The 15004-nt window shown below is 40.4% G+C and overlaps 1 protein-coding gene across 2 annotated transcripts in view; it reads right to left on the minus strand.

Annotated features, from left to right (window-relative positions):
* Positions 1-14550, minus strand: part of Fcho2 (FCH and mu domain containing endocytic adaptor 2) — a 93351-nt gene extending 78801 nt beyond the window's left edge. The window contains exons 1-2 of one of the 2 annotated variants that reach the window (XM_060385615.1): positions 14399-14550; positions 5289-5380 (exon numbers count right to left, since the gene is read on the minus strand). In XM_060385615.1, the coding sequence (XP_060241598.1) occupies positions 5289-5380; positions 14399-14431 (125 nt within the window). In that variant the 5' untranslated portion in view covers positions 14432-14550. The remainder of the gene's footprint in view (positions 1-5288; positions 5381-14398) is intronic. The other variant, XM_060385616.1, reaches the window with a different exon arrangement.
* Positions 14551-15004: the final 454 nt, after the last annotated feature.

Genomic DNA, 15004 nt, shown 5'->3' on the forward strand with positions numbered 1-15004 from the left:
AAGTATGAATAACAAATCTATAGTCTATACACTTGCCATATGCATATATCTACAATAAAATTTTAATTTATATGTTAAGCACACTAAGAAATTAACAATAATAACTAATAAAATAATTATTGCAACAACAATAAAAGCAGTAATAATAATCCCTGCACTGGGGAGGCTGAGGCAGGAAAAATTACAAACTCAAGACAGTTCACAGCTGAGCTTAATAATCCCAGCCTGAGCTCTAAGAGCCCATACTCAGTATGCTCAAAGGAGTTTTACTGTTAGTCAACAGTGTGAGGCATACTGAATAAGGACCCTGGACAGATGGCTCAGTGGGTACATATGCCTCCCACCCAGCACAGAGACCTGAAGTCAATCCCCAAACCCACATGGTAAAGGAGAGAATTAAACCTCACAAGATGCCCTCTAACCTCCACCATGGCACATGTACAGCTGATTAGGACAAAACAGAGATGTAATGAAAACAAGTTTAAAATAATAAGTCTTAGGACAATTATTTGCACAAAACTAAATATGAACCACCAGTAATTCTAAGGTTCTGAACCTCAGCGTTTATTTTGCAAATAGGTCCAAAACACTAAATATTTCACACTAGAAAACATTTATCTAACTACTAACAGCATGAAGACTTTAGGCTAAGAAACCAATCAAAGCTATTAAATTCAAAATAAAAAAATTAGCATGGTTACATATAAAACAAATACTGGTGTGGGGGGTAGGGAACTACACCTTTACCTGTTCAAAGTTTTCCAATCCCCTACCTGTGGCAATATTCTACAACTACCCCGTCTGTTTTATTTATTCTGACAGGTTCCACACTGCTCTTGCACTAATCTCCAACTCTACCCATCTAACTATACTTGGACATCTACATCATCTCAGCTCCGAATTTCTGTACTCCTCTCCAAACTGCCTACTCACACCCAAAACAACTGCCCAGGAAGTACTGACAGAAACGCCCTTCACTTGTAGCACTGTGATGGTCTTCTGTTCCTTACTCATTTACCTGCCAGGAATGAGGGTACACCCCTATAATCCCATCTATTCAGTAGCCTGAGCCAGATCATAAAATTATTCTGCTTGGGAAACACAGCAAGACAATACCTCAAATAAACAGACAATAACAATAATGCTATGAGTAGTACTTTGATTATCTCTAAAAAGTTAATTCAAAAATAAATATTAGCATCCTTTTTCTATTTTGGTTTTCATGACTTGGTTTCTCTGTGTAGCTCTAGCTGTTCTTTCTGGAACTCACTCTGTAGAGCGGGCTGGCCTCATACTCACCGATCTGCCTGCCTCTGTCTGTGAAGTGCTGAGATTAAAGGTGTTCACCAGCAGGACCACACAGAGAAACACAGTCTTGAAAAACAACAACACCCTGGGATAACAGGTGTGCGCAACCATGCCCAGCTGAAATATTAGTATCTTAAGGGTTACATTTAACTAGAAAAACACAGGGCTGGGGAGATAGTTCAGCAGTTAAGAGTACTAGCTGCTCTTCCAGAGGTCTGGGTTCAATTCCCAGAACCCACATAAGGGCTCGAAACCATCTCTAACTCCAGTTCCAGGGATCTGCCATAATCTTTTGACCTCCACGGGCATTCATTGTACATGCATGGTCCACATACTGCAGGCAAAACATCCATACACATAAAAATAATAAATATAAAAAAAGAAAGACACTGAAATATCTATGAATCAGGAATAGGAATTTGACACCAGAATCATCTATAGAGGAAAATTAGAAAAACTTGGCCGTGGGAAGTAGCTGTAGGGCAAGAGTGCGAATGCAGAAAAGGCATCAAGGAGCTAATGAGACAGCTTAACAATCAGTAAAGACGCCCTAAGAAGTAACCAGATGTCAGGCAGCTTTTTCCTTCGGCACACCTAGAAAAAGTGACTAAAAAACTGAGATGGAAAACAGGGTTTTTCATAGACAGAACTTAGAGAAAGAGTTAAGAAAAACACGGGTGAGCTTACTGTTAATGGAGGAATGTAACATCTGTTAATCTAATATTAGCTTTGTAAGAATCTAAGGCTGCTTGTGGTGGTACTCGCCTTTGATCCCAGAACTCAGGAGGCAGAGTCAGGTGTATCACTATAAGGTAGAAGCCAGACTGGTCTACGGAGCTAGTTCCAGGACAGCCAGGGCTGTTACACAGAGAAACCGCCGTCTTGAAAATCCACTAAATTTTTTTTTAAATGAAGGAGCCAGACATGGTGGCACAACCACCTTTAATTCCAGCAACGGGGAGGCAAAGGCAGGTGATCTTTGTGACAGAAGCCAACCTGGTCTACATAGTGCGTTCCTGAACAGCCAAAGCCACAGAGTGAGACCGTGCCCCAATAGATAGATAGATAGATAGATAGATAGGTAGGTAGATAGAGATAGATAGATAGATAGATAGATAGATGGATGAATAAATATTTAAAAATAATCAACCAACCAACCAACGAACCAAAGAGAGAAGTTAAAGGAAGGAACTGGAGAGATGGTTCAGTGGTTAAGAACACTGGCTGCAGACATTAGGCACAGCTTAGGGAACCACATGGAAGAGAGGGAGAAAGTAATTATAGAAGCCAGAGGAGAGGGGTCAAGGACACTATAAGAATAGTCCACAGAATCAACTAAGCAGGGCTCATAGGATAATCATGGAGCGTGTATGGGTATGAGCTAGGTCCTCTCCATGTACACATGTATGTATGTATGTATGTCATAGTTCTGCAGCCTGTTCTTTTGAGACTCCTAACAGTGGGAGTGGGGGTTGCCTCTGACTCTTTCGTCTGCTCAGGAGGCCTGCTCTTTTCTGAAGGGAAACAGGAGGAGTGAGTCTGGGGGAGAGGGGAGGTAAGAGAAAAGGACTGGGAAGAGTAGAGGGAAGGAAAACTGCAGCCAAGATGTAATATGAGAAAAAAAGTAAATTAATTAAGAAGAAAATCACTGGCTACTCTTCCAGGGCCATACAACCACATGGCACCTTACAGTCAGCTCTCTCTAACTCCAATCCCAGGGGCTCCAATGCCCTCTTCTGGATCCTCCTCAAGTACCAGCATGCACATGATGCAGGGGTACATGCAGACAAAACACCCATAAACATTAAATAAATAAATTTTAAAATAGTAAGAAAAAAGCATATAATTTGGATTTTCAGCCGGGTGTGGTAGCATATGCCTTTAATCCCAGCACTCAGGGAAGCACAGACAGGTAGACCTATGAGCTTGAGGTCAGCCTGGTCTACAGAGCAAGTTCAGGAGAACCACGACTACATAAAGAAACCTGTCTCAAAAAAACAAAACAAAAACAAAAAAATTGTGGATCTCCATAATAAAGTTTTTGAAGAGTGAAAAATTGGTCCAGTGTGGTAGCACATGTCTGTAATCCTAACATTTAGAAGGTTATGGGAAGAGGAATGCTGTGAGTTCAAAGCCAGCCTCAGCTACATAATGAGGACCAGGACAAGAAAGACCTTGACTCAAAACAAAAAAAAACCTGAGTGTGAGCTCTGAGACCCACAGGATGTGGAAAGACAGCCAGTCCTGGAAGTTGTCCTCTGACCTCCAAACAAGCCAGGATGTGATGTCCTGAGGTCTGCACACCTTCAGGAAACAGTAAAAGTAACAAGCAGCCTTCCATATTAATAGGACAAGGACCTCATGTAATACCTAGGATAATCATAAACTGAAAAGTACAGTGCATGCATTTCTAAACCATCACATTAAAAAGGCCAAAAGCATACAACAAATTGAAAAAAAAAATGAAAACAAACAGATAATAAAAACTGAGATTGACTAATTATAGCTGTAATGGAAAATAAGTGCAGTAGATAAAACAGAAAAAAAAACATTAAAAAAGATGATACAACAAACCAAATAACCCTGCACTGTGGCCTTTATTCAGTACAGAGAGACAATAAAATAGCACTTATCTCAGATAATAACAAAGTGCTGAGTGCTGAGGTACAATAGGACACTGTCTCATAAGTAAAACAAAACCACAGAAACAAATACAAATGAGTAACTGAAAGACATTATAAACACTACAAGAGATCACAATAGGTGTTTTTTACCCTAGTTAGGGTCCCAGAGGGAAAGGATAACTAGGCACACTGAAAAATTGAAAATAAAGAAGCATTAAATAATGTAGAGAAAACAGGCAAATACAATGCCTAGAGTGCAGGAAATCTGTTCAAAGACTGGTATCTCAGGAGGGAAATAAGAAGAAACCTGGTGTGAGCCAAGACAATACAGGCTTGTCTTAACAGAAATGGAAAACCTATGAGACCATTTAAACAAGAAATCATCACCCTGGTCAGTAGCTCAATAAAGATAAACAAACAAAACCCCTCTAACTACATACAAAACAGAGAATGAGTTATACAGCAAGAATCAGTGAAGATAAACCAGGTAAGAGCAACTGCCGACATTCATGCAAAAATACAAATAGAAATCCAGATAATTAAATTGCAACTTCATCCTTTACTAAGGGCTTATTCAGTGGCAAATGCTCTGATAAACACAGGAGACAGAGTACACACAAAAGAAAGAAGAAAGGAGAGGGGGGGAGAGGGAGAGGAGAGGAGAGAAGAAGAGAAGCCCCACCAATGAACACTTCCATTCTAGTAAGAATGATAGCATGCACATTTAATCCCAGCTCTTGGAAGGCAGACGCAGGTGGATCTCTGTGAGTTTAAGACCAGCCTGGTCTACAGAGCAAGTTCCAGGGCATCCAGGGCTACACAGGGAAGTCTCAAAAAACAAAAACGACAAAAAAAGAAATGTCAATGTTTCATTTTATGAAATTCTTGTTTTATTGTATTATTTTGCTAAGATAGTTAATGCAAAACATGAAGATATTATAAAGCAAACAAGGGCTTCAACAATGCCACTTTGAGCCATTTTATCAGCTCTGGGAGTAGAGATGATAAAAAGTTTGTAAAACACTTCTTTAAAATGTAATTATATTGGGCCTAGGGAGATGGCTGAGTGGCTAAGAGTGGCTGTTCTTCCAGAGGACCCAGGTTCAATTCTAGCATCTATATGGTAGCTTACAACTGTCAGTAACTCAAGTTTCACAGGATCCAAAACCCTAACATAGACAAACATGCAGACAAAACACCAATGCACATGAAATTTAAAAAAAAAAATCTTTTAAAGATATATGTATTGTTTTAAAAAGTGAACCTTGATTATTCAAATCCAACTAACATTTTACAATTATTTATATTCTAAAATTTAAATTGATAAGTTCTTAAACCACTTATAAAAATACATACCTTTCTCTTACAAAATCTGCTAGTTCTTTAGTTGATATCTGTCCATGTTTCATATTATGGTAGAGCACATCAAAACCATTATTTTTTTCCCCCTAAAATTCAAAAGATAAAAACAGACCAAAGAGTGAAAATATAATAATACTATATTAATTATTATATAATTCTTATGTTCTGGTAAACTATTTTTCCTTAAGCTAAAAATTGTTTAATGACGACATACTTTCAAAGCTATTCCAAATCTTCAATAACATTTATAGCTTACTAAATATAAAATTCTATAAACACCAAAATATATAATTAATGAAATTAAGCCTGAAACTTTAATACACATCATAGTTTAGGAAATATAAACATGGACCTTTTAAAATACATTTTAAAATCCCATTATATGAGTCAAGAAATTCTGCATTATTTATTCAAAGATTATGCTTTAAAATAACTAAATCTTAGTTCAGTATGGTGATATACATCTGTAATCCCAGCCCTAGAAAGTAAAGGGAGTGAGTTCAAGGCCAGTCTGGTTTACATATTAGGATAGCCAGGACTACAATGACACCTTGCCACAAATAAATAAATAGATAGATATAGATAAATAAATGGATGAATAGATAATTAAATGAGTGAATGAATGAGTACACTCATGAATGAATAAAAACTGAATGTTGACTTGAGTCAAAACAGCATACTTCTAACAACATAAGCTCCAAACATCACAACATATGTTGTAATTCCTATTCAAATTTTCAATAAAGTTGAAAAAAAAGCATAAATTTTAAAAAACAATTGAATTACTTTTATTTTATGTGCATTGGTGTTTTGCCTGCATATATGTCAGATTCCCTGGAACTAGAGTTACAGACAGTTGTGACCTGCCATGTGGGCGCTGGGAATTGAACCCGGGTTCTCTGGAAAAGCAGCCAGTGCTCTTAACCACAAATCCGGTCTCTCCAACCCCAACATTTGTATTTCCTTAGATAAGAAACAGGCTAGTGTTTTTATCTCCAACTGACAGGATTAAAAGAATCAAACAATATAATTCTTTAAAGTACTTTTACTATTTAACTTGTAAGTTCTACATTATTAAATCATAAAGGAAATATCAAAAATGTCCATTTAACCTGTAAAATAAAGACAAATAAAGACCAATAAACTAAGCTTAACAAGTCCCATATTTATGGCTTACATTTTTAATTTTCTTAAGTGAAAATAAGATGAGAAATTAAATACATTTGGTGGATATAAAAGCAACACTGTAAGCAAGTACCACAGGCTCGGAAATCTAAGTTTTCGACAGCTCACCAAAAACAGGAAACAGGAACTTCAAATCAAGCTGAAGCAATCGCTAATAAACTCTTGGCCTGTAAACATCAAGTACTTTGCCACACATACAACAAATAAAAACGTTAGTTTTGTAATAATGCAAACACCACCTTTTATATTCTGAACATCCATTTTTATCTATGAAGAATATAAAATTACAGCCTCCCACGAATCTAACATTTCACCGGGCTTCAACAGGTTTTCCTATTTAAGAATATATTATCTATTCTAACTTTAGATTTTTGTGGGTTTTTTTAACTTATGCTGTTTTTCAAGCATTTTTGCCATAAAAAAAATAAGAATTTCTTCCAGCTAACCATTATCATTAGTCTGTAAAAAACAAACATAATAACATGTAGATTTAGACTCAATGACAAAGCAGGCAGTGGTGGTGGTGCATGCCCTTTAACCCAGAGCTCAGGAAGCAACGCGTAGGCAAGTAGCTGTGAGTTTGAGGCCAGCCTGGTCTGCAGAATTCCAGGACAGCCAGGGCTACACAGAGAAACCCTGTCTCAGAAAGACAGACAGACAGACAGACAGACAGAGAGGCAGATAAAATAAAAATAGAAGCAACTGACAAAAGGCAAAGGATTTAAATTTTCCAAGGGATTCTGTCGCTTGAATATAACAAACTACATATGTTTGATAAAACTACTTGCTTATAAAACCAGCTTGTAGGGGCTGGAGAGATGGCTCAGTGGTTAAGAGCACTGTCTGCTCTTCCTAAAGGACCTGGTTCAATTCCCAGCAACCACATGGCAGCTCACAATTGTATGTAACGCCAATTCCAAGGGATCTGACATCTTCATACTAATGCACATAAAATAAAATTTAAAAAGGAAAAAAAAAAGAAAAAAGAAGTTGAATTATTTTAAGGGTTTGGGGATTTAGCTCAGTGGTAGAGCGCTTGCCTAGCAAGCGCAAGGCCCTGGGTTCGGTCCTCAGCTCTGGAAAAAAAAAAAAAAAAGACAAAATAAAACCAGCTTTTAAGTGAGCTGTAAACCTTCAAATGAACAGAGACAAAATACAAAACCACAAAAACCCAAGTCTAAGGATCTCATGCCTCAGGGTTCTTACGTACACAAAATACAAGTTAGGTTGTTTGAGTCCTGAATGTGCATTATAAACATTTAAAGAGTAGCCAGGAGATAGAAGCTCAGTGGAGCGTGTAAGACACCTGGTTCAATCTCTAGCTCCAACTCAAAATGTATGTGTGTGTCTGTGTGTACATATTTAAAGGACAAATTAGAGTGCTGGAATTAAAAGCACTGCTCTCCCAACCTTTAAATTGGGTTTCAATAAAATGTGATTTTCCCCAGGACACAATCAGTGAACACTGAATGAGAAGAGTGCTACCTCAATGAAATGCTTTGAGATCAGCAGGTAAAAGATAGGATCCTATCTTTTACCTGCTGATCCCAGGCAGAACACCTGCCTGGCATGCACAGTGCAAAAATCTTAATCTTCATCATAACTGTCTTTCTCAGACCAGGAGTGGTGTTAAAAGCTGTTCATGGTTAATGACAGTTTCTATCAAGGACTTACTTATTTGGACAACGGGTCTCTTTAAACAGCCCTGGCTGTCCTGGAACTTGCTACAGAGACCAAACTGGTCTCAAACTCAGGGATCTTCCTGCCTCTGCCTTCCTGATGCTGGGATTAAAGGCGTCTGCCACCAGACCAAGCTTTTCTTTCTTTCTTTTCTTTCTTTTGTTCTTTCGTTCTTTCTTTCTATGCTGTCATTTTTAGACATGGCAAGGATTTATTAAGAAGAGTAAGTTGAAGTTGAATTCTAACTACTGGTCTGCCCTTGAGGACTTCAGAAAGAAATATATTTTTAAAATACATATTTTACCTGACACCTTCCTTCTTATCTCTGTAGGGACTGCACACATATGGTACACAGAAGACAAAACACATAAAATAAAAATTTTAAAGTCTTTATTAAAAGTAGTATAATTAGCCAGCAGTACTGCACACACTGTTAATCTTAACACTCTGGGAGGCAGAGGCAGGCTGATCTCTGTGAGTTCGAGGGCAGCCTGGTCTACAATTCGAAGTAGCCAAGGCTACAAGAGAAACCCTGCCAGAAAACAAACAAACAAAACAAAAACTATCTCGAAAAACCATAGAAAACCAAAGAAAAACAAACATACAATTTAAGAAGGTCTAGTAATCAAGCTAACTGGATCTGTAGCTGGATATTCTGTTTGTTGCAGTCTAAGTAACTTGGATATGGCTAGCTACTTTTTTTTTAATTTATTTATTTTTTTATATTAATCACAGGTTATTTACTTTGTATCCCAGCCGTAGCCCCCTTCCTCCTTCCCTCCCAATCCCACCCTCCCTCCCTCATCTTCTCCCTGCCCCTTTCTAAGTCCACTAATAGGGGAGGACCTCCTCCCCTTCCATCTGACCCTAGCTTGTCAAGTCTCTTCAGGCCTGGCTGCAATGTCTTCTTCTGTGGCCTAGCAAGGTGCTCCTCCCTGGCGGGGGGGGGGGGGGGGGGGGAGGCATTGAAGAGCTCACCATTGAGTTTATGTCAGGAATAGTCCCTGTTCCCCTTATTAGAGAACACATTTGGACACTGAGCTACCATGGGTTATATCCGAGCAGGGGTTCTAGGTTATATCCATACATGGTCCTTGGTTGGAGAAACAGTCTCATGAAAGACCCCTGTGCCCTGATATATTTGGTCCTTGTGGCGCTCCTGTACTCTCCAGGTCTTACTAACTCCCCCTTCTTTGATACGATTCCCTGCACTCTGTCAAAGGTCTGGTTATGAGTCTTAATATCTGCTTTGATACATTGAGGCCCTGTGCTGTAGGCTCTTGTCCTGTTACTTGTTTTCTCCTATATTCAATGTCCATCCCATTTGTCTTTCTAAGTGAGGATTGGTCATCTTACCCTGAGTCCTCTTTCTTGTTTATCTTCTTTAGATGGATAGATTTCAGTATATTTATCCTATCTTATAGGTCTATATAAGTGAGTATATATCATGTGTGTGTTTCTGCTTTTGGGATACCTCACTCAGGATGACCAATTCTAGGTCCCACCATTTGCCTGCAAATTTCATGATTTCCTCGTTTTTAATTGCTGAGTAGTATTCCACTGTGTAAAAGTACCACAATTTCTGTTTCCATTCCTCAACTGAGGGGCATCTGGGTTGTTTCCAGGTTCTGGCTATTACAAATAAAGCTGCTATAAACATGGTTAAGCAAATGTCCTTGTTGCATACTTGAGCATTTTTTGGATATATGCCTAGGAGTGGTATAGCTGGACCTTGAGGAATCACTATTCCTATTTGTCTGAGAAAGCATGGCTAGCTACTTAACAGTCATACTCCAACACATTTCCCTTTGTGAAATGCTTATGCTTATATAAATGCAGGTTCTTGGGAACACTAAAAAGAAATTAAGTGGCTGCCTTTAGGGAGATCTGGATGTCGGGCTGAAGAAAAAGGGGGATTTCTTTGTTAGTCTTTTTTGTACCTTTGGAGTATCAACAAATATGAAACAATTTGCAAGTCTGTTAGTACATAGTAAATATTTCTACATATATGTCCACATGTATACACAACTTAATTTTAGTACACCACCTGAAGAGATCAGTCTAAGCAACAATACTAAATCACAATATTTAGAACTTTCAAGTAATAAGAAAACAAGCTTCTACTTTGAGTTTCCACAGTCCTATCAAATACTTTTCTAAAGATACATATTTTTAAATTTTTCACCTGAATAAAAAAATCCAAAATCTATCATTAATCTCTCATCTAAGATACTAGATTTAAATTTGACAATCAAATAAAAATATAATAATGGGTTACACTCAAAAGTCCTATTAATAGAATAGTACAGATTTTCTAAAAACATTTTAATCCTCCCAGATTTACCCATATAACTACAGATCAAACTGGATAACCAAGTGCTTCAACTTAATTTATGACTAAAATACAATGATACCAATGAAGTAGTAAGTGAAATGAGACTATGTACAGGTTAAACAGTATTAAAAAGGAAAGGTTTCAAGATCAAAATACCTAAAGTCATTTGTTTGTTAATTTCTGATGCACTGACTAAGATAACCTCTGGAGAAAGTTACCTAACTCAAAACATCACCTTATTATAACAATGTGACATATACTAAGAAATATGTGTGGCATGTTATGTAGATTAGGCTTACTGTAAAAATATTTGTGATATATCAACCACAAGTCTATCATACTTATTTTCCCCTAAGTAATTACTGTCTGTGGAATTGCTTCCTTTTATGCTTTTACTGTTGAACAGCCTAGCTCTAAATAAAAGCAGTCATTTTAATTATTACAGTGCAGTATTTCTGCAGATAATCTCAATATTATAAACTAGTACTAACTCTTCCTCTGAGCAAGATTCAGCATAAGAGACAATACTGGACAATACCCTTTTAACATTATGTAATCTGTTAAAGAGCTAACATTTACTTTTACTTATTAGGAATAATGGTGTAGATTACTTTTAAGAGAAAAAAGTATTTTCAGCTTGATTATCAATAGCACTATACTTTATGGCAAGAGGCTTATCAGCAACAAAACATCTGTTATGTAGGAAGCCTTGAACATGTTTTTTTTTTTCTTTAGAGTACTGTATTAAGCAATTTTTAGTTTAACAGTTTCACTTAGGAAAAACTATAAAGAAAAAGGGAGGATATGCTGCTTTCAAAAGAGCTGGAGCATGTTTCATGATCCAAGCTTTCCTCTAACAAAATGCACAATACGAAGGTCTGTCTTTATGGATGTAGGGAGAACACCATTCACAGGCTGTTTGGGCAGACGTAAACTTCAACGTTTTCCATGCCCTCACTTTGACCAGTTTTTCTGAACTAACTAAAGTGTATGTGTGTATATGTGCACACCCGTCTACTCACCACATACAATGTCTTAAACTCTGACAAGTTTTGTTTTTTTTTTCTTATCACTCTAAAAACTGGAGGGAACAAATATTCAGTTCTCTTCTCTAAGAAATTACTTCCTAAATGACCCTGAACTATGTGAAATTATAAGATGTTTAATTAAGGCAGAAACTATGAGACCCTTATAAGCTGATTGCTCAGTTAGTTCCTAGGCTTTCCCAGATCTTTTTTGCCTCCTCTGGGAGTCTTTCATGCTCTAATTTAGAACTTCTGGCTCAATTCCACACTGGGAAATAAAATTAAATCTATTTTTAATCTATTTTCCTATTTGTTCCTAATAGTGGAAATGAAGGCAAAGACAGGAAGATAAATTAGATTTCAGATATTCAAATTATCTTGCTCCTCTATTAAATGCAAACAAGAGGCATGAAAAATATGTACAAAAATATCTGGAAAGGCATTCTTTAAAATAGGCAAAAACAAGGCTACACTGCATGTTCAACTGACAGAAAACAACTTTGAAACAGGAACAACAAACAATTTGGAATTGTTAATAAACTTAAAAATATTAGCCTGTCAATATTAGCCTGTCAACAATATGAAAAACAGTCTTAAGAAAAGCTCTTCTTTTTTTTTTTTTAAATTACAATTGCTTCTTTGTGGGTGTGGGGGATGTCTCTCTGTCAAGGCAAACAGGGCAGCTACAGGAGTCCTTCTACTGTACAAGTCCTGGGGATCAGCTTCTTCCAAACCACAAGCACACACACAAATAAAGCACAGCTGGGATCTAATCTCTCCAAATTTACTATACATGTGTATGTAAGACAATGTTCAGCGAGGACTTGAAAATGTACAACTCTTTCACCCATACCTGTGCATACGCTGTATTCTTCACAGCAACAGGGCTCAGTTAAATGCAAATGCAAATAGGTTGTTTTAAGTTGTTAAACATAAATTTTCTTGTAGTTATTTTCTTAACATAAGTACCTGTTTTACTTTACGGTTACTTTATTTAGTTTATATGTTGCATTAAGGAAGGGAGGAAGGAAGGAAAAAGGAAGGAAGGAAGGGAGGGAGGGAAACAGGTGTGTTCTAAGGTTTGGGCATGGTACGCCTTAGAAGCAGAGGCAGGCAATCTGAGTTCAAGACCAAACTTGTCTACACAGTGCGTTCTAGGACAACCAAGGCTATGTAAATAAAACCTATCTCAAAAAGAAAAGAAAAATAGAAAACAAGAAATGCACACCAGGGCTGATGGCAATGGCACACACCTGTATTCCCGGCTTTCAGCTTTCGGTAGAAGGAAACAAAGGCCAGAAAACTGTCTTTAAAAAGAATGCAGGAACAAGGATGGGGGAGAAGGTTATCCAGAACATAAAAAGAATTCAGCAACAACAAAAGGGCAATGGAGATTATCAAAATTTAAAACTGGCAACGGGTCTACACAGGTCTCCAAAGAAAAATACTAAAAATGGGCAACAGAATAAGGAAAGATCTTCAACATCATTAGCAACAGAAAAATGAAAGCCAACATGCTACTTCATGTCCACCTTCACAATACCATAATGTGAAAGATAGCAAGTGTTGGTATCTACCCTGAGACACTACAGAGCATGTGTACTACGCTGTAACTATTCTGACACTATAGCAGTTCATCTGCTTCTTGGTCCTTTGGCTAATCAAGCACAAATATAGAGCCAACCACATGATCCTTCCCCAAAGAAAGGAAAACACATGCTCTGACAAACATGCATAAAAGTGCTCATAGCAGTATTTCTCATAATAAACGGAGTACTTATGATGAGTACCAAATATTCATCAGAGTGAAGAAGTAAGTAAAATATGGAATGGAATATTATTTGGTCCTAAGAAAAGAATTAAATGCTAGTATGTATTATCTCGTGGATAATATTATGGTTAAGTGAAAGAAGGCAATCATGAGAGTTGCATTTATATGCTGGGTCCAGAAAACACAATCTGTAGAAGCTGAGAGATCAGCTGCCCAGGGCAAGGGGGACACTGCGAGTGACTGCTAACCGGTACAGGATTCCTTCTGAGGTTATGAAATTGTTCTAAAATTGACTGTGGTGATGTCTGCACAAAACAATGAGGAACTCTTTCACAAGATGCACTTTAAATGCATGCACTGTATACATGGAAAGAGAACCTCAATAAAACCGCTCTTTAAAACCACGGCGTACAGATGTCTGTGGAAAACCAGTAACATTCGAAACAACCATGAACTGATTGTATTACTGAGCAAGCCTGTGCTGGAGACAGCATTAAGAATCTGAGATAGCAGTGGCTGGCGTGACGGAAAGCTGACTCCCTTCAACACTTTTACACCTTCCCAAAATGAAATTCCAGTAGTTGCCACTGTCGGGCCATACAAACCAAGTTCGGCCAGGATACCTGAACAAACACGCTACTTCTCCCGTACGTGGCCGAAGCTGCCATCGGCGAACAGTAGCTGCACGGGAGCCTTCCCCGAGCGGCCGAGAGGGGTGTGGAGAGAGCGAGGAAGGTCGGCGGAATCCGACCTCCACGGGCTTTGTGAGCAGGCCCGGAGGCAGGTTCCCGGGCGCAGCCCCAGGAGCCGGGCCGCGCGGCCGAGAGGAAGCGCCGAGCCCGCCCGGCCGCGCTCGGCCGCCGCGCGAGGGGCCCAGGCCTGCGCCGCGGGAAGCAGAGCCGCGGGCGCCCGGCTCCCCGCGCCCACGCCGCGCACGCCCCGTCGGTGCTTTGTCCCCGCCCGGCGCCGCCGGCCCTCGGGGGTCCCCGGCCGGGCGGCCCCGGGGCCCGCGGGCCACGCTCGGTCTCCTGAGGAGCCGCCGCCCGCCGCGCACGCAGGCCGCGGGGACAAGCCGGAGGCCGCGGCGCCCCCGACACCCTCGGCTCACCCAGAAATTCTCCACGAAATGCGCCATGACCATCGTGCCGCCGCCGCCGCCGCCGCGCCGGGTTCCGCGTCCGCACCCGCCCGCCTCTGTGTAAACACGGCCCGGCCCCCACGGCGCCCCCGCCTCTCGCCGCCTCTCGCCGCCGCCGCCTTCTTCCCTGAGACCGCCCGCACCCGCCAGGGCGCATGCGCCACCTAGCGGCCGCGGCCGCCGCGGGCCGCGCTCCCGGACGCCGCGCCCCGAGTGCGCGTGCGCGCGGCCCGGCCGGGCCCGAGCTCGCCGGGAAGGGTAGGGAAGGTAGTCGTCTCCGGGGGTCGCCGCGGCTCGCGGGAGGCGGGGGCGGGGAGGGGCCGGCGAGGACCGGCAGCCCCGGGGCGGAGCTGGCAGGGCCCCGCCCGCCCGGGGTCCAGCGCCCGGGCCTTCCAGAGCCTCCGACAGGCCCAGGTCTTGGCAGGCAGGGATTAGGGAAACTTGGCCGCCGGCCACCCCGAGGAGACTGGGAAACCTTTGGTCAACGGGGAGCCGTTCCTTGACGGGGAACTAAGATCCAAAACAAAACTCTGGCCGGAAAGGGAGGGGGCCGCCCAGTGTCGCCGGCCAGACTCA

This window comes from Meriones unguiculatus, chromosome 6 (genome assembly GCF_030254825.1).
Source record: "Meriones unguiculatus strain TT.TT164.6M chromosome 6, Bangor_MerUng_6.1, whole genome shotgun sequence".
Taxonomy (NCBI): Eukaryota; Metazoa; Chordata; class Mammalia; order Rodentia; family Muridae; genus Meriones; species Meriones unguiculatus.